The 20,056-nt window shown below is 55.5% G+C and overlaps 1 protein-coding gene across 1 annotated transcript; it reads right to left on the minus strand.

Annotated features, from left to right (window-relative positions):
• Positions 1 to 1,857: 1,857 nt before the first annotated feature.
• IL21R (interleukin 21 receptor) lies at positions 1,858 to 18,712 on the minus strand. The gene is made up of 11 exons (XM_044452525.1): positions 18,285 to 18,712; positions 16,601 to 16,668; positions 14,654 to 14,779; positions 13,405 to 13,510; positions 12,527 to 12,720; positions 9,519 to 9,673; positions 5,007 to 5,184; positions 4,261 to 4,354; positions 3,870 to 3,951; positions 2,384 to 2,708; positions 1,858 to 2,228 (listed from the first exon to the last, which is right to left on the minus strand). Exons 1-11 carry the CDS (start codon positions 18,710 to 18,712, stop codon positions 1,858 to 1,860), a joined length of 2,127 nt encoding a protein of 708 aa, XP_044308460.1.
• Between the last annotated feature and the right edge of the window lie 1,344 nt (positions 18,713 to 20,056).

Below are 20,056 nucleotides of genomic sequence, written 5' to 3' on the forward strand. Positions count from 1 at the left end.
GGCAAAGCAGGGGCCGCAGTGGTGAGGCTGTGCCAGCCAGGAAGCCTGGAATACCGTTAGCCCAGACTGGTGGCCCGCAGCAACTGCAGCTGCTGACAAAGTTGTTTCGGGGGAAAGCAAAAGCTAAAACCAGAAGCTTGGGGATAAATCAGCCCCCGCGGGGCAGCAGCGGTGGCGTGGCAGGACACACTATGAGCCATGTCCACTAATCGGTTGTCACTGCAGGATATGAAGGGGAGCATTCCTCAACATCCCTCCAAACTCACCTGCCACGACAGGGTGACAAGGCCAAGGGGAAGGGGGAGGTTTCTGCCACAAGGGACAGGCCCCCAGGGAGCACCCAGGCTGGCGGGGGGGGGGGGGCTCCTGGCACTACCTACCTGCAGATCCTCAGACTTGTCCTCTGCAGAGAATTTTTTCCAGTGAGAGATTTTGTTTAAAGTGGGGGCAATGTGCGAAGGGCCATCGACCTTGAAGGTGCCCTCGGAGCTCACTGGAAAAGTCTGAATGAGACCGCACCCTCCCCCAGCCGTGCAAGAAGCAGAGGCTGCTGCCTTCCACCGTGCTTGTTTGGCTTGCCCTGGCCATGCCGAGTTTCTTCAGCAGCTCTTTTGGGTGTGCTAGAATCACATCCGTGCCCCAGAACTGGACTGCTGCCCTGAAGCCAGGCGTGTGAGAGCCCGACAGCCTCTTGGCAGGGTCTCTGTCGATCTGGCTTCTCGGAAATCCCCCTGGAGAAGCCTGCCTTTGGGCCTTGGAGTGGCCTGGCTGGGTGCAGGGAAGCAGTGGCCCTGGCTCCTCAGGGCCCAGAGACCTCCAAAGGAGTCCCCTCTTGGTGGGAGGGAGGAATTTTCTTACCATGCTGATCTTCTGATCTCTTCTGAATCTCTACAATATTCAGTCCTTTGGCTCACTAGAAAGCATTCTTTCATCCCGAAGCAGAAGCAGCTCTCTTGTGATAACACTCAACTCACATATATTAATCTGCCGGATGTTAGTAACAGATTTGGCAGGCTACAGAAATTGCCTCGAAGATTGCCTAACTGATCTGGAGGGGCCCACACAGATGAGTCAAAGAGTTTGCATGGGGGAGATGCCAGCAGAGCTGGTGGCCCGGAGCTGCAAAGATTCTTCCCAGTTGGCCCACTGTTCCCTCGAGGGCAGAGCATGGCAGAGTCGGGGCCTTCCCTGCAGATGGGAGAGAGGATCAGGGCAGGGAGCGAGGAGTGCCTGGAAGGGTCCTGGAAAGAGCTGGAGCGATCAAAGCATTGATGGAAGCACTGTTCCCCCCCACCCCCACCCCCGCGAGGCACAGATTCCATGGGTCAAACACACGTGATGGTGCCCTCATCCCCTTTCCAGACCCCCCCTCCCTCCAGACACAGACTCACAATTCGTTTGGAATGTGTATCTCTTTTATTAAGCACCCCAAACAAAAAAAGCACAATGGGAAACCTGGAAGAGCATGCAGGTTCTATCAGAGGCTTCCAACGGAAATGGAGATGGTACCTAAAAGGAAGCAAAAAGGATGAGGAGGAGGAAGAATGCGAGAGGTCCAGAAGGCTTGTGCAGCTGTGTTGAGTATTGCTTTGCTCCGGCAGAGTCCTTCTGATGCCAGATTCGGAGAAAATGACCCTCTCCTCCTCTGTGACCAAAGGTACAACTGTGTGTGTGTGTGTCTCGCTGCCCAGGGTCAAGAAGCCATTCCTGCCTCTGCCCCACAGCCGAGTCCTGCTGGGGCAGATGCTCCAGCCTTCTCAGAGGATTCCATTGAAGAGCTCCATAACAAAGGGACTTCCAAGCAGAAAGGAAAACGGCTAGGGAAGAAGTTCAGCGTTCAGTGGGGACCTCTGCTGGCTACGTTGACTGAGTCCTGTTGTGGCAAGAGACCCATTGCTTGACGTAGCTTGGCAGGAAGGCCTCCTGTTCGTCCTTTCCTTCTCCGGGGGCTGGGCCGGCGCCACAACCTGAGGGCCTCCTTTCCGACTCACAGTCCACAGAGCTCTCGCAGTCACAGTCGGCAAATCCGCTGTCAATGGTGTCGAGGTCCAGGCCGTTTGGGGGCTCGCCATTAGCATCGAGGTGAGAGGAGAGCAGCCTGCTGTAGAAACGCGCCTCCTCCTCGGTGGACGAGAGGCTGCCTGGGCTTCCCAAGGCCCAGCCGGGCTCGGGAGGCAAGTCAAAGAACCCTCTGCCGCACACAGACCCTCCTTCCAGGGAGTTGCCTGCTGGGACAGAAAGCGGGGCAGTGTTACTCGCTCTGGACTCCAAGCCCGGGGAAGGGAGCCACTCTGTGGCATCTCAGGCTCGCCAAGCAGCTCCCGGCTGCCCAAGCCGCGACTCTGCCAGCAGAATGCGTGCTGCAGCAGCCAGCCCCTCTCACCTGCCTCCGCCTCCTCCTGCTGCAGCTGCTCCGGAACCCGGCATGGGCTTCCCCGGTCACAATGTGGGCAGCAGGCCACAAACTCCCCAGCCACGGTGACCGTGTCAATGGAGAGGTGTCCATAGGCCTGCTCCGACGAGTCCTCCACAGTGGCCTGAAGGTGCGGGGCAGGGGTGCCAGGGGGGCAGGCCAAGCTGTTCCTCCAGTCCCCTTTGGCAGGGCTTGGTGGAAAGTGTTTCTGGCCCACCCCAAACACCTCTGGCAAGGCAGCACTCTGCTCAAAGACGTCCAGCAGCACTCCGGAGTGGGAAGTGCCGGCCCATCTCTGCACAGAGAAGAAGAGGGGTCAGTGCGACTGCTGTGAAGGGTGAAGGGGCAGGTGCTTGGCTGGGTCACCTGCAGGGGAATGGGAGGATCCACGGCTTCTCAGAGGGTGGACTCCAGAAAAGCAGCCCCGCCAGTCCCATACAGTTCATATGGCCCTTTAAGGAACTTGAAACATTTACTGCAGCCTAGATTTTGACAAACTTAAAGGAGCACTTTGCCAGCTGCAGACATTTCCTGGAATTTGTCCATCTGAAGCAAAAACCCTTCCATGACACCTCTAAATGTGTCATCCTGGACCCTTTGCAGGATTTCCCTTTTTAAATAGTGAAATTTCACCATTTTGATGAGACACATGCGGGGGAGGAGGGGCGTGTTCAAAGAAAACTTGTGAAACTTGTGATTAGGAGTTCCTCCTCTCCCTCAAGGCCCAACTTCTCCAGCATCAGGATGGGTTGCCTCAAACCTTCACCCTTCAAACCTTTCATCCTCACCCCCCGAAATCCAATTCAGTGCTCTGAGGCCTCCGGCAGAGCCCTCAGCCTTGTCAGGCTCCAAGGCCCCTTCCTGCCTCCCTGTGATTCCTGCCTCTTTGGACCTGGTTGCACCCATCCTGTTCCAGGAAAGGGGCCTTCACACAACCGGCTCTGCTGGGAAAGAAAGGAGGCCAAGCAGCCAGAGCTGCAGGAGAGGGGAGGCAGGGCAAGGGGCGAGCAGGCCAGCGGCTCTGAGCTCTTCCTCCTCTCTGGGCACCCTGAAAACAGGACTGGTTCCAGGCTGCCACTTTCCAGAGAAAAAGTGCAAGCAGCTGCCCTTGTCCGGCCAAGCCCCTTCCTCTGTAGGCAGAGCAGCGCTGCTGCCAGGGAGTGATGGGGCTGCAGCACAGGAAAACTGGGGAGAGCCCGGCTGGGAGGCTCGGGCCTTGTCGCACGTTCTCCTTCAGCAGACAGGCTGCTCTGCCCACGGTGAACAAGTGGCAGCGGTGGGTGCCCTGGCTGCACCGGGAGGGGCTGGGGGCTGGTGCCAGTCTCCATGCAGTGCTGGAGCAGCGCCAGGCATCCTTCTTGCACCGAATGCTCAAGCAGCACTGCTGTGCAGACCTGTCCTGCAAGCGCCCCCATGGCTCCCCCTCTTCCGGCCAGTTCTGCCCCCCAGCCTGTACCTTGAAGTCTCCATTGTGGCCCAGATAGAGCGGCTGGAAGAAGGGTGCCGGGCTAGGGATGAGGACCAGCTTCTTCCACAGCCTGCAAGAGGAAGAGCAGCCCACTAGCCTGAGACCCCTCACTGCATCCCTCCTAGGAGGAGCCTCAGACCAGCCACCCCTTGGCATGCTGGTGCTTCCTCGATGAGCACCAGAAAGGACCAGTGAGCGCCTGGTGGGAAGGCCAAGCAGGCATGTGGAGGCTGCACTGGCCCGGCACTGTGGGAAGGTGTTCCTCTGCCTTCCTGCCCCCGCCCCTGCGGTCAGGCAAGAGAGTCCGGGGGCCCCTGGGCATGCCAGGCTGGCCACCCCGTCCGCTGCCGTGCCCGCCCCTCCCCGGACATGCACTCACCTCCGGGGCCAGCTCAGGAAGGAGAGGAGGGCTGCGGCCAGGCTGAGTGGCAGCAGCAGCAACAGCAGCCACCCGGTTCCTCCACTCTCTGGGGCTGCGGGAGCAAAGCGAGACAGCCAGTCCATGGACAGTCCTGCTGTCCCAGGCTGGAGGCCACATGGGTTGGGCAGTGGCTGGACAGAGCCAAGGGGGGCTCCTCTTGGGCCAGGAGCAGCCAGGCTGCCCTGGGGCGCCCAGAGGGCCCCACACTGTGGATGGCTGAGCCACTGGGCTATGGTTGGCTGCTGCCCGTGGGGCACAGATGCAGACCCTGTCCAAGAAGCTGATGGTGGCTCTGCCTGTGGTGCTCCACCGATCCCAGCCCCCGCTCAGGGAATGGGCAGGCCAGCCAATGCTCAGCAGGCCGCCCCCAGGAAAGGCCAGCTCTGGTGCAGCAAGGAGGACAGTGCCAGCCCGGGGCTCCCCCTGGCCTTCCATGCTTGGAAGCCAAGGCAGGGCTGCTGGTCAGGGTCAGCACCAGCTCCAGCTCCCCCGAGGGTGCCCAGCTGCGGCTCCAGTTGCCCTGCAGGCTGAGGCCCGTCACAGCGTTTGTGCAGCTTCCCCTTCTCAGTGCCGGGAGGTCACCAGGTGCACGAGGCCGGCAGATGGGGGCTTGGGCTCGCACGGCACTGCACCACGGCCCTGGGACAGTCCGGCATGGGGCACAGACCTGGGCTGGAAGAGGCCGAGGGTGGGGAGGGACTGACCTCTCGGCAAGGTCTCCATGGTGGCTGGCGGGCTCCATTCACTCCAGGCCCCCGAGTAGGGGGAGCTCTGTCCTGGCTTGGCTCGCACCTGGAACTCATACTCCGTGCTCCCTGCCAGCTCCTGGCGCAGCAGGCGCAGGGTCCGTGTGTCCTGCAGAATGTGCTTCTGGCTCCATTCCTGGCAGGAGGAAAGGCCATGGGAGGGAGAGGGTGCCTGGGGTGCCCTCTCCTCCTCTCCACTCCAAGCCATTTTGGCCAGACGCAGTGTATGCTGGTTGTCCACAGCACATCCAGGGAGGGGGAAGGGACCATCCAGGAGCTGGTGGCGCGGCCTGGAAGACGGCATTCTGCTCGGGAGCCAGGGATAGGGCCTGGAACCCCGGTTCAGCCCAGGCTCTGGCAGCGTCCCCCAGGGAACCCTTCGACTGCCTCCAGGTTCCAGCCCTGCCCTCTATCACCAGCAGGGGGCATGCACTTTGGAGCCAAGCACAAGGGGTCCTCCCTCCCAGCCCATCTGCAGGTGCCTGGAGACTGGCACAACAGGGGAGGTGAGAGGCCGGGCCCAGAAGCCAAAGGAGGCACCCCCAGAAGAATGGGGCTGGTGGGGGGCATGAGCCAAGCATCCCCCCACCACTGCAAATGTGGCCTGGCAGGCATCCCCCAGAAAGGTGGCACTGAGCGCCGGGCACAGGTTCCCATGTGGGCCAACACACTGCCGCTGCAGCCTTGGCTTCCTAAGCCCTGATGGATCTCAAGCAAACCCCATCAGCACTCCCAGCCTCTTGCGCTAAGCGGAACTGCCCCTCTGAAGACCACCACCACACTGCACAGTGCCCTGGTCATACAAGCTGCTTACCATCCTGTTACAAGCAAGCCCCTCCCTGCCAGTGGAGGGACACCTGCCTGCTAAACAGGTGCCAAGAGGGTTAAATAAGTTTGCCAGCAAAGTCTGGAGAACACATTAAAATGCAGATGGTTAGTTTAATCCGGAATGGTTGAATGGTTTGAATGAGGCTTTTGGGGATACCTCCTGAAAAATGTGATTTTATGTCAGTTACTGTAATGTTATAGAATTACAGTGCCTTGCAATATTAGGGGCTTGGCTACCCCAAAGAAACAAAGATAAGTGCTTTCCAAATGTAAGAAGCTCAAAAAGGATGTTACAAGAAGCTCAGCTCTTGACTGAAGACAAAGTCAGATTTTACAAAGATTGGCTTGGAGAAGCTTCTGCGAATGGGAATCCTCAGGCGCTGAAGGGGTGGCCCTCCATGTAAGAAAGCACCAATAACTGGTTACAAGCAAGAACTGATCCTGCAAGACACTTTCTTTTTGTGGTACAAGTATGTAAGCACAAGTAATCGCTTCAGGTTTATGGCCCTGATTTGGATTCACCTGTGCTCCAGGGGGGTTTCCATTCACCTAATGTTCATTGATAACTTTCCTAATGTCCATGGTTTTTGAGAACTGGTGGGGATATAATGAGGCAGACGCTGAGACTTTGGGGACACCTCAGAGCCTTGCCAAGAGGGAGCTGCTAGATGCTGGCAAAGTAAGGTAGTCCGAGCCTCACAGAGGCCACTCAGATGGACATGGAAGCATAGAAACATAGTGAGTCAGAAGGGATCTCCCGGGCCATCTAGTCTGACCCCCGGCTCCAGCCGGCTCTGCTCATGCAATCCCCGACTTGTAGTTGTCCAATCTTTTCATGATGGGGCCTCCACCACCTCCCTTGGAAGCCCATTCCATATCCCAGGAGTCCTAACTCTCAGGAAGTACTTCCTGGTATCCAACCAGGAGCCTGCTTCCTTGCACTTTGCCCCACTGGAACAAGTCCTGCCATTCACTGTAGGGAAGGATGTGACCCTCCTCCGCATGACATCCCCTTGCATACCTGCAAGTTGCTAAAAGATCCCCTCAGAGTCTCCTCTTCTCTAGGCTGAAAAGACCCAGTTCCCTCAATCTCTCCTCATATGCCACCCCTCCCAACACGGTTACCATTCTTGTGACCCTGCACTGGACCGATTCTAACCTCACTACGTCTTTCCTATAATGCAGAGCTCAGAACTGGATGCAGTACTCCAATTGAGGGCACACCAGAGTTGTGTAGAACAGCAGCAACACCTCCCTAGATCTGGAAGCCATGCTTCTGGCATTGCATCCAAGGGTGGCGTTCGCCCTCTTGACTACTGCCTCACACTGCTGGCTCCTGTTCAGCCTGCTATCAACCGGCACCCCGAGGTCCCTTTCACAAGTGCTACTCTCCAGCCACTTGCTCCCCCTTCCCGTACCTGTGACACCTCTTCCTGTGTCCTAAGCACAAGACCTTGCACTTACCCACACTGAATGCCACCCTGTTGTCCCCCGCCCACTTCCACAGCCTATCCAGATCCCCCTGGATCTGAATCACCTGCTCCTCAGCTGTGGCCACTGCCCCAACTTTGGTATTGTCTGCAAATTTAGTCAGCGATCTGGCTATCCCCTCCTCCAGGTCACTGATGAAAATGTTGAACAGAATCAGTCCCAAAAGTGAGCCCTGGGGGACTCTGCTCGTCATGCTGAAATGGGAAAGTCATTTTAAGGAGCTATTTAATGATTGGAGTAGTCAAGGAAGGAGCTCAAGTGTTGCTTCTGACATCAAATGGGCTCATCACTGGGCTTGTTGCAACAGCTGAGGCCAAAGCATTATCCCAGGTCGAAAGAGCATAAGAAAAGCCCAGCTGCATCAGACCCAAGGTCCTTCCAGCCCAGAACTGTGCGCACATGGTGCAAGCCCAGAGGTTCCCTCAGGCAGGACAGGTGCAAGGCCTCCTCCTGCCCAAGCTGCTCAGCATGCAAACGGGTAAAGGTGGAGGCACACAGCCAGTGCTGCAGAACGGAAGGTCTCCTGGTGAGAACGGCCTCCCCTTCCTTGCATCCCTGTTCCCCCTTATTGAGCAATCTGGTACCCCTCCAGCAAGTGGGCATCTATAAAAAGGGTCCTAGGGATGATCCAGCCAGTTATAGACCATTCTGCCTACCTGACAGGGTGTTTAAAATTTATGTCAGGCATTACTACCACTCTACACGACTCTGGTGCAACCGCAACTGGAGTATTGTGCTCAGTTTTGGACCCCTCATTACAGGAAGGATATAGCCAGGTTGGAGTCAGTGCAGCGCAGGGCCACAAGGTTGGTGGCCGGTTTGCAGGGGATGGGGTATGAGGCGAGACTGAGGGAACTGGGCCTCTTCAGCCTGGAGAAGAGGAGACTCGGAGGGGGTATGTTGGCGACATGCAGGTATGGGAGGGGGGTGTCACACGGAGGTGGGGAGAGACCTGTTCTCCCCTGCAGAGGAGGGCAGTACCTGCTCCAACGGAGCAAAGCTCAGGGAACCCAGGTTCCATTTGGATGCCAGGAAGCACTTCCTGACAGTCGGGACCCCAAGGGTGTGGAATGGGCTTCCATGGGAGGTGGTAGAAGCCCCTTTGGTGAGGGTGTTCAAAGATAGGCTGGACATGCACATGGTAGGCAGGTCATGAGTGGAGCCGGTTGGAGCAAGAGGTCAGACTAGATGGCCCGGGAGGCTTCTTCTGACTCGCTCTGTTTCTCTGTGTCTATCTTTTGGAGAAATTGGAGGGCTGGGTTCAGGAAAAACTTGGTTTGCTCCAGAGCCAGTTGGATTTGATGTAAGGTGTTCAAGATTTGCATGCTGCTTCCTACTTGAGCATATTATAGATAATATCTGTCAGGAGCTACTAAGCTTTTGTAATTTTAAATGCTGCCTTTGATTCCATCCCTCAGAATCACTTGGATTAAGTTACAAAAACTTGGATTAAGTTACAATCTTTGGGGACTGATTCACATCTTTTAAACTGTATTACGGGACTGTGTTTGGAGACCTGTCTTATAATCAGAGTTGGTCAAGAAGGTCAATTCTCCAATTCAGTGCCAGTCACAAAAGGACTTTGTCAACAATGCCAGACTTGTTCCTTTTCTTTTATCTCTCTCTCTCTTTCTTTTTAATGATGTGCTAGTGTTTGTAAGGGGTGACTGTTATTTTCCAGTTAAAGTTGGACAGAATAAGATTTCTCCTTTATGCAGATAATCCCATTCTTATTTTCTGTACCCAGTAAGGATTGCATAGACTGCTAAGGCAATTTAGTCCATACTGCCAAAATCAGCAACTCACTATTAATTATAACAAAACTAACATAGTGGTATTTGGTAACTCTGGGCAAGTCTATAACTGGAAAATGGGAATACTTCAAAACAAGTCCCTTCTTTTAAGTATCTTGGGGTTGTAGCTCAGCAACTGGGGTCATGGTCTTCTCAGGTATCACACTATGCCTTTATGGCAGCCACGGACCCAACTGGCTTAGACTCTGAAGCCAGAGGAAGATGCCTAATGAGGCCCCTCTCGCTGCCCTTACCCTGCAGCAAACCCTGTTTCTGGGCTTTGGTCTGCGGCAGAGTACCCCCGGGCATGCGGAGCCCCTCTCCCGCCAAGCCAGGCTTCTGCAAGGCCCCAGCTTACCTGCCTCGGACGGCCCCGGTCCCTGTAGCGCAGCTGGTACTGCAGCTGGCCATTCAGGTAGTTGTACGGAAAATGCTGGTAGTGGGTCTTCCAGGAGATGTTGTAGCCAGCAGGGGATGCAGACGTGGTCAGATTGAAAGGTGGATGTGGCTTGACTGGGAGGGGAGAAAAAGAAAGCAAACAGCGAACAGCAGTTCTTAATGCAACGGATGTCTGTTTGTTTGCTCATTGCATGTACATGCTGCTCCCCTAGCCTCCAGGGCTCCCTGGACAATATACAGTTCAAACCAAATATACAACAATAAAAAGGAACCAACCATAAAAGTCAAACAATAAAACATAATAATCAAAATATCACACACGCTAACAGATAACTACCACGATCAGGAAAAGTGATAGAAGCAGTCATAAAAATTTCTTCAGGATATAAATCTAGCTGTTCTTAAAATGTCTGCTAAATAAAAGCATCTCTGCCTGGCACTGGCAAAATAAGAGTGAGGACACCAGGTGTACCTGGGGAGCATATTCCATAGATGGGTGCACCCACCAAAAAGGCCCTTCTCCCCCCCCCCCGCCCACTTTCAACTCAGCACTGGTTAGGTCTCATCTGGAGTCCTGTGTCCAGTTCTGGGCAACACCGTCTAAGACAGATGCAGACAAGCTGGACAGGGGGCAGAGGAGGGCACCAAGGATGCTCCGGGGACTGGCAACAAAGCCCTCTGAGGAGAGGTGGGGCATGTTGAGCCTTGAAAAGGGGAGATGTCTGAGGAGGGAAGGGGAGGCTCTCTACAGGTACTTAAAAGTTGTCAAAGCGATGAAGGCCAAGATCTCTTCTCCATCATCCCAGAGTGAAGGTCACAGAATAACAGGCCAGATTCCGGCTGAACAGCAGGAAGACATTCCTGACTGTTAGAGCAATAAGACAGTGGAACCAATGACCCAGGGAGGTTGATTCCACACTAGAGACAATTAAGAGGCATTCATTGGCCTTATGACTAATGGGGCAGGATACAAATCTAATAAATAAATAAGATGCAGCTGGACAACATTCTGAGAAGGATGGTTTAACTTGGATTCTTGCACTGAGCAAGTTGTTAGTCCCACTGGCTTTTCTTGCACCCCTTCCAACTCTGCTATTCTATGATTCTATGAAAATCTAGTCATATGCCTTCAAAACGTGAGAGAAGAAGTAGCAGCAATGTGGCAATGAAGAGGTGACAATGCTGGGGCGAGGAAGGCCTCCCTGGGGATGTCACTGCAGAATGGGTGGGCCATCACCAAGAAGATCCTCTCCCTAGTGCTCATTCTTCATGACTCCCTTGCAGAGACCCGGGCCCTAGATGCGAACCATGCTATTTGGGTAGATCCAGGCAGGAGGAGTGTTCCCACAAGTATTGCAGTCCTGAGCTTTGTAAGGCTTCACAGGGCAGAGCTGGCACCATGCATTGGGCTTGCAAACACACACACAGCTAGTGCAGGCAGGCCAGAGTTGCTGCTATGCGCTTGTGTCCCTCTTGTCAGTCTAGCCACTAACTTTGCATAAGCTACAGAGCCTCAACTGTGTTCACAAGCAATTCCATGTGAGAGCATTGCTGCAACCTAACTTGGAGGTTGTCAGAGCATATACAAGTGAAGCCAGGCTGACTCTGTTCAGATAGGCATGTAGTTCAGGTACCAAAGAAAGTTGGCAGAAAGCACTCTGTGCACTGAGGCCATCTGAACCTTGATTGATTGATTTAAACTATTTGTATCCCGTGCTATACAGAAAAGTCTCAGGAGGGTCCAACGGCAAAGTCACAGCTTCTTATCTATAATAAAAGCCCCTTTAAAATAGGAATTAGGTCTTAATGAGAAAATAAAAAGGTTTTGGCCTGGTGTCAAAAAGAATAATGTGTTGGTACCAGGCGCACCTCCCTGGAGAGCATGTTCCACAACCGGGGCACCACCACAGAGAAGGCCCTTCTCCTTCGAAGAGGGCTCCCGAAGAAGGGCCTCCGACCCAGATCTTAGGGGGCGGGCAGGCACATAGGGGAGGAGACGCTCCTTCAGACAACTGGGTCTAAGCCATTTAGGGCTTTATAGGTTATTACCAACACCTTAAATTGGGCCCGGCCTTCAACTGATAGCCAGGGTAGATGGTAAAGCACCGGCGTTAATGACAAAGATGGTTCCAGAGGAACCCCCAAGCTATGAAACTGCTCCTTGGAGGGGAGCTGAACAGGCTGAGCACCCTCCATCAGGTCAGAGGAACCACCCACTGGCAGAATCTTGGTCTTCCCTGGACTGAGCTTCAGGGTATTCACCCTCCAGGGAGACATGCAGGCACCCTTCCACCCAAGCTGCTGAGAACGTTGTTCCATCTCCACGTCCTCCTCTTCTGCCGAAGTGCAGTGGGTGGGTCATGGCAAGTGCCTGGTTCCCTTGCTAGTTCCTTCTAGTTGCCTCCTGAAACATATTTCAATGGCATTTTAAAGACTATGCCCAAATTTAGAATGTACTTCAAATCTTGTCCTGCTTTTGCACCTTGAGGGCTTCGATTTGTTGTCCTCTTATTTTTAACCATTATGAACAATTACCTGGTCATTCTCTTCTTTTTTTTCACCTATATGTATTAAGGAATCTATCCAGAAATTTCAAAAATAGGATAAGCCACCTTTGATCTCTGCTTCTGAAGGAAACCAAATCCAGCCAAGTCCTTCTCACCACTTAGGAAAGCAGAAGGCCAAAAAGAGCATGTTTATACAGAGAGGGTAAACATGCTTATCACTAGGACTTTTCTGTCCACATGTGGGTTCTGCTCGGTGCGGCCACCTCTCTGGCTGCTTTTGGGTCACCCTGAGCTTCTTCCCATCCGCAAGGAGCTGTTTCTGGCACCTGCACTCAGCCGCTTTCCCACTGGACTTACTGCAACCATGCCCGCGTGCTGCTCAGCTCAGGCACTCATACACCCAGAAAGGCACAGGAGCTCGCAGGCCTTGCTCTGGTGCCCGGCTCCCCCTCAGACTTACTGCTTTCTTGGAGTGTAAAGGTCCTCTGGCATGCTTTGGAAGTGCTGAGGGGCTCATCTGCAAACTTTGTTACCTCCACAACAAAGTTGTCGCTGCCAAAGCGCAGCTTCTGCTCCGAGAAGCAAGTATACAGTGTCTGAGTGGCATTCCCAGAAGTGGGGAGGAAGTAGCAGGTGCCGTCAAACACACAATTCCTTCAAAAACCAAACATATTTCTTAGTGTGGGACCATTGTTGGTCAACAGACACCATTATGTGTGTAAGGCAGCACACGAGACAGAGGCAGACGAGGCATCACAGGAGAGTGGCGACCGCCTCGTTGTCTGAGGGCTGGGTGGTGGCAGCGTCCAAAGCTACCTCCTGCTGGGACCATCAAGCCCCAGGCTGGCTGCAGCAGTGGCTCTCCAGGATTTTTTCCAGCCTTACCTGGAGATGATGCTGGGGATCAAGGTGGGAACCTCCTGCTTATTCCACGCAGGGGGATGGGGAGGGGCTGGAGGGCACCCCCAGGGACAGTGGGAGGTGGCAAGGGGGCAGTTCTATGGCTTGGCTGCCTGGAACTCAGTTAGGGGGCCTCCTCCCCTCCCAGCATATGTTATGGCTGAACAGAGCAGGCCAGTGAGTTCAGTGCTCTGCACGTGCGGCCAAGGCACACGCATCCAAACCACTAGTGGAAATGCTTCGTACGGATGCAGCTTTTGCTGGACCTTCCCTCTGGAGGCATTTGGTGAGCCACTCTGTGGTCCTCAAGCCAAGCCAGGGCTCGGTGGGGGGCAGGGGGCTCCTGATTCTGCTGGAGTCAAACCGGAAAGGGCATCCGCGCCACCCCCACAGGGCCCACGGTGCAGCGCTTGTTTCGGCGCTGCTCCTCACACTTACCAGCTCGCAGTGAGGTTGTAGTGTACCTTGGTATCTCTGCTGCTCCACATGCACATCAGAGTCTGGATGTAGTCCGCAAAGCAGGCGAGATCGTCACAGGCAGAGGCTGTGGGGATGCAAAGTGAGAATGAGGGCAAAGCAATGCGGCGCTGTGCATGCGCTGTGCTTGCATTCCCTTCCAAATTTGGGCTGTGAGTGGCGGGGGGGCAGGGGTGTTGCTGTGTCCCAGGACTGGGGACCCTTGGAACTGGGAATCTGGCTCTGCATGGAATCAGGGTGGGGGAGCTGTCCCTCTTTCCTTGCAGACAGCACAGGGAGACCAGCCCGGCCTGGCCACGCATGGGGCAGACCAGCCCTTTCAGAAATCCTGGCGTGGCTTAAGGGATTTTACCTATTTACTGTATTTCCATCCCTCTCTTTTTTCTGCAAGGGACCCGAAGGAGCTTCTGCAATCCTCTCCCCCACTCTCCATTTATCCTCAAAACAACAATCCTGTGAGGTAGGTAGGGCGAAAGTCAGGGACTGCCCCAAAGTCACCTCATAAGCTCCATGCCTGAATAGCTGCTCGAACCCAGGTCTCCCAAGGTCCTGGCCGGCATTTGGACTCTGATGGCACATGGGCTCCCCCCAAGAAAGGACCTGCAGGTTTCCATCTGGGACTGCGAAAAAGCGGGGCGGGGGCCTTCTGTCAGCCCTCCTGACCTCGCACAAAGATGTGAAGCTGTGTGTTGTGCAGGAAAAAAGGCTGCTCCGTTCTGAGCAGAGAAGCAGCAGTTGAGTCCTTGGGAGGCTACTGGAAAGTGCGCAGAGCAACTCGGTTCTAAGCAGGCTTAGGACTGGAATAGCTGTGCTTGGCTTCAGCTGCTCTGCCCACAGAAGGAAGGGGGGGCCCTCCCCCTCCCCCAGTTTGCACTCTGGTCCTTGGCCTGAAAGGGCTCCCCAGGTGTAAGGAAGACGAGAGTGAGTGGGTGGCAGTGGGAGCTGATGGGGTGAGGTCGAGACCTTTAGGATATGGGGGCAAGGTGCACCTGCTGGGCTGGAACCCACCTCACAGTGCTCCTCAGAAAGGCAGACCTGCCCATTCCAGGGTCAGCCTTGCCCCGCAGCCTGTGCTCCGAGAGCTGGGATGGCCATGAGGAAGCAAGGGGGAGTGCTGATATGGGGCAGCATTTACCCATTGGGCTCTGGCAGGAACTGCTGTCAGAGTGGCCAGGGAACAAGGCTGTGCCACAGACGTGTTCATACTTACTGTGGGGAAGGAAAAGTAGCAGCAGCAGCACCTGGTGCTCCATCCTCCTTCTCTTACTGGGCCAGCTTCCTCGTGTCCCTGCAGTGCAAAGGGCAGCTTGGCTGGGTCCTGCTTCCTTGCACGGTCCTGGAGATAGCAGGGGTTAGTGGCAGCAATGCTGAGGCTGGGTAGGAGTACAGAAAGGGCCCCCAGAATCTACTTTGGGGCTCACAACAGATTAGCTCCCAGATTAGCTCCTTCAACAAGGAGCACTGGTGTCCCCGTAGCAGCAAGTCAGGTTCTCCTGCACCTCCAGCAGGGAGACGTGGGGAAGTATGGAAGCCACAGTATGCAGCCCTCTGTCTCTTTGCCAGGTGTGCACAGTGGGTCGGTGCACGGGGTGTTGTCTCAGGGTGGCTTGTCGTGGTGCTTAACCCACCATGGCTTCTCCAGTGTGCTGGTTAACTGCAGCAGCCACACTGAGAAGCTGCGGCTTTTTGTGGGATTGTGCAGGCTGGCTTGCCATGCTCTGCATGATGCCACAGTCAGAAAATTAGTGGCTTCCAAACAACTCCATGGCATTTTAATCCAATCACTTCAAAGGGATGATTCCGCAACAGACTACCACGCAATAGTTCTATGACCTCTTATCAGAAAAAAATTCTTCACCTTTTAAAACGGAACTTGAAATGCAACAACAGGGCAACAACAGTGATGGCATTGACCTTTATAGGTGGGCCAGGAAAGTCAGGTGTATTGGGTCCTATTTGTAAAAGCTGAAGGTTCTGTTTTGTATTTTGGAACCAGTCTATGGATGATACACATCCAAATTATGTTGCTCATATGCAAGTGCTTGTTGTCCACCTGCTTCTTCATGGCTTGTTTTCTCCCTTTCCTTTCCAGCGATGTAATAATCCTGAAAGGAACTGGAGGATGAAGAGGCATAAAGAGCCTGCTTTATGCACCAGACCCTCTTGCGGGCAGACATTTCCTTTCTATAGGAATGTCAACAAATGGGTGTTTGTATAATCCTCTTTTTGTCATGAAATTAATAAAGTCCTGAGACCTGGAGAGCAGCACTGGTCACAATTAAACAATGCGTTATAGGTCTGCCTCCATGTTATTCTCAGCAGCCATGAGAACCACATGGATTTTCCCATGTTGCCCTTAGCTTAGGAGTTGGAAGGATGCTCTCAAGTGGATTCCTGCAAGGCAGGTGCTTAGCATCAAAGCCTTGGAAAGGTCCTGCTTCGGGATAAGGAGGGAAACTGCATTGCAGCATTCAGAACGTGTCCGGCAACAGTTCTAAAAAAAAGCAGAGCACTACACTCCGTAGCAATGGCTGGGTGAGTTTCTCACTAGAAACTGTTAATACTGGCAAAACATTTTAAAAGGTAAGAGACAAGACTATATAGGAAAATTAACTTTTTCTATATATTCTGTATTTAGCAACTTCGAGGGCATCAAAAACGTAACGGAGAGGTTAAGCCCCAGCTCCCTCAGTGACCCAAATCTCTCCAGTTTGCTATTAAAGTTCTTTAAAATAAGTGGAAGACCCTGTTCACATAACTCCCACATCATGCCTCACTTGGTTCTTCAGCTAAAGCAGGAATGTTCTCCATCTCGCGACCAATGCATGCATGTTCACAGAAAGCAAGCAAGGCCACCAGCTCAGCATGAGGGTTCCCACTCGTGATGCCACTCGGCTTCTGTATGCCAGACCAGGCCCTCTACACCACTGCCTTTGGGCAGGGAGGGCTTCTTCCGAGTCTGCGGCCAACAAGGCTGGCCTGAGGACACCCAGATGTGGGGGACAGGCCCAGGACTCTTCCTTTCAGATCATGACCTGATGGGAAGAGCCAGGGTAGGCCTTTAGCCACAAGCCTGGTCCCCCTCCCCAACACCGGCCATGCCCCAGCAGAGGCTGTGGGTGCGGGAAGGCAACTCCCACCCCCTGCCCGGCATTACCAGCCTCCTTGCTCTCCTCAGTTGGCTGCTGCATCCAGCAGACTCTACGGCAGCCTCTGCGACGGCACCTTCGCAGGCAGGGAACCAGTGAGTGAGTCATAACCAGACTCCGAGCTCTGCTCTGGAGCAGCCGACAGGCGAGCCTGACGTCAGTCTCTGCCTGGGCAGAAGGATGTGGTGAGGCCAGGAGGGGCACCGGCACCGGCGCACACTCCCCTTCTACCCACAGTGCTCTGCAGGGCCCGGCTCCCAGGCTGTGCACAGGCGGAGACTTGGGGGTCTCGGTCACTTCATGGTGACAGGCAGACCGCCTACTCCCCGAAGCGCTGCTGCACACTGCCTCACCTCCAGAGAAATCATTTGCAAGCTGCAGGTAAAATGGTGGCCACCGCTGCAGCAGCCAGTTTTGCTTTTAAAAGTGCAGGAAACCAACGGCGATTATGTTGATAGAGCTTTGCCTGAGTCAAAGCCACAGCTGTGCAGAACCTGCCCCAGTTCGGTAGTCACAGGACCAGAACAAGGAATATGCCTCACTTCCTAACAGAATTAAGGCACCAGACCACTGAATTGCTGCGCCCACCCCTAAAAATATTTCTATCAAGAGCTGTAGAATAGCCCCAACCAACACTGGGTTTAAATCAACAATTCTCTTCAGAATGAATGCAGCTGCTGAGGCTTCCTGCATCCCAACGAAGCAATGCTTTGGTTTTGCCTTTGGGCCAAGAATTTGTGCTGTTGTCCACCCTCAAACTGGGAAAACAAGAAAGTCAATGGGGCAAAGAGGGGAGCTGCACCTAAGAAACCAGGCAGAGGGTTGAGGCAGGCCTCAGCTCTGTCGAGGTCGCCTGGCTCAGCGGCTGCAGCTCGCTGGCCTGGAGCACCCTCTCTCTGGGTGTGCTGAAATGGCGGCGGGAAAGTACTCCAGGGCTGCTGAGACGGAACCCCACGCTTCAGGGCTGCCACCCACGGGTGGCCATGAGAACGCTTTGTTAGTAACCCGCTTCACAGAAAGCGCCCATCTTGTGGTAAAGCTCTCTTCTCAGAAGCAGCTGGGGTTTTCCACAACTGCCTGAGCATGCAGCCTCCTCAGCCATGTGTGGTGTGGCTACCCAGCCTGGGGGCGGGGGGGGGGGTTTCTCTCGTGGCCTGGAGGCCCAGGCACAAAGACACGCCCCTCTGGCTCTAGCCACGCATGGCTTGCAAGATCGAAGACTGCTTTCCAGAGTTCCAGTTTCTTTCTGGTCAGGTCCAGAACCAGAACCCTTCGCACTCTTGGGATTGCGCTAGATTACGCCCGCACACCCGGGGTGGCACCGAGTTCTCCACTCGGGAGGCGAGCCAGTGTCCTGCTGGGCCCCAGGTCTGTCCCTCCTCCCGGGGCTGAGGGAGGGAGGAGACTGTCTGCCACGCTCTGGGACGCAGCTCGCGGTGCGCAAGAGCCATCGGCAGAGGACGCGAGCACACGTGCGCTCAGGATTCCAGGCACTGCTGCGCGCTCGCCCCCGCCGGCGCAGCGAGGAAGAGCCTCAACCTCGCCCAGCCCCGGAGTTTCCCGGCAGCGAGTGAGCGAAACCTCCCGGAACACACGCACTCGCTGCCCGAGGGGAAAGGGCGGAAGCGAGCCGGACGCGCTCGGAAGGCTACGCAGCACGCTCGGCGGCAACGCTGCTTTGCCGGGGCGCACGCGGAACTCCGCTCAGCAAGAGCGGGCGTCCCTCGAGCGGCCGCATCGTCTGGCTTCCCCGGCAGCCGCTGGACCTCGCGGGGTGCCCTCTCCGCCGTGCCCGGAACGCCCCTGCCACTCGCGTTGCGGGGCACGCCGCCCGCGCTGCCCACTCGCCGGCGGATCCCAGGCGCGCCTTCCCGCTGCGAGCACCTGCACGCCTGGGGCCGCGTTGCGAAGCACGAGTAGCGCGCCTTCCCTGGCCCGTAGCTGGCGGGATGCTGCTTGCAGGACACGCCTCGCCTCGCCTCGCCACCCCCGCAGGCTCCAGCCAGGGCGAGAGCGTTTGCCAGCCCGAGGGTCTCCGTCTCCCGTGGCCTGCCTACCAAAGGCTGCAGGCTCACAGTGGGCAGTCGCGCCCTCGCAAAATGATGGACCGTCACGAACATCTTCGAAATGGCCACTGTGCAGGGCCATTGGCGCTCCTCACTTCCCAACAGCAAGCCACCGAGAGCATGGCTGGGCCTGCATCAAAACGGGAAGCCTCCTGGAAGAGATCCCTCTCCTAGGCCTGTCCGTGGGAAGGGAAGCGCCAGCTGGCCCACGCCTTGCCTCCGCAGCACCCCACTTGGGAGAGCTCAAGCGGGCCGCCCACCCCACTCTCTTGCTGGCAGGCTGCCCTGCCCCCGGGACCAGCCAAGCCCAGCCAGCTTCTCCCTCCCCGGCGACAGCTCGGCACCGAGGCCTGCGAGCTGGTGCCCTGCCATGGCGCTCCTCCAAGGCTGCTCCCCCTCGCCTGCCTTCCTCGTGGAGACACGGCCGGCAGTTGCGCTGGAGCCGGTGTGGCTTGCTGGCCAGTGCTGGCTCGGGAAACCGGGTGCGAGCCCCCGTCTTGGTCCATGCGCAAAATGAATTCTGCAAAAAGCGGCCCAAGAAATTCCTGACATCCAAGGTGGATCTCTTTCTTCTGCAGAAAGTGGAGGAGGGAACTAGAGGTCAGCGATTCTCAACGCAACACTAACAGGGAAGACTCAGCAGCTGAAGTGCCAGTTATGGAGATGCTGGGCGAGTGTGACCACAACACACTCAAGCTCTTGATTTTAAGAATCAAGATTTTAAAGATAGTTGCGGGGGGAAGGGAGGATTGTAGGGAGAAGCGATCAAATAAGAGACAAATATCGGAGAAAGCAAAGTGAAGGATTTAGAGCAGGGGGCCGCTGGAAGTGGAGTCTGGGTGAGGCTGGGCCGCATCAAGTATTCCATCACCGCGGTGGTGGTGGGCTGCTCATCCCGTGGCCGGCCTGGGCGCCGCTGGCGCTTTGAAGGCTGCAGGGCCCCCTCCCCCGTGCCCCGCCGTCCTGGCAATTGGCCTGTGGGCCGTGAGTTTGAGACCCCTGATTTAGAGAAAAACGATTAGGGTAGAGGCGTTATCGAGAGAAGCAACGCGACAAGCAAAAGCGCTCGAGACGTGGGCAAACGGCAGCCTCAAGCAGACTGGCGAAGGTGAGAGACACCGTGTATTTATACCGGGGAGGGGCGCAGAGATCCCGCCAAAAACCGTTAAACCTGTAACATCGCCCCGACAACAGGCAGTGTGCAGGCGCAGCACCTGGATGTGCATCGTGCAGATACCACGACGAAAAGCGACAAAAAGTGAGATTTTAAAGTCACAAGTCCACCGTGTGGCCTTTCCAGATATTGAGAAAGCTCTTTTCCCAAGGCAGCTCTCTGGCACTCCCCCCGTGGCAGAAGTAGGAGAAATTGAAGGGTCAGGATTGCAGCCTGAGATGATA

Source organism: Varanus komodoensis, unplaced genomic scaffold (genome assembly GCF_004798865.1).
Source record: "Varanus komodoensis strain SLA01 unplaced genomic scaffold, ASM479886v1 scaffold73, whole genome shotgun sequence".
In the NCBI taxonomy this organism is placed as follows: domain Eukaryota; kingdom Metazoa; phylum Chordata; class Lepidosauria; order Squamata; family Varanidae; genus Varanus; species Varanus komodoensis.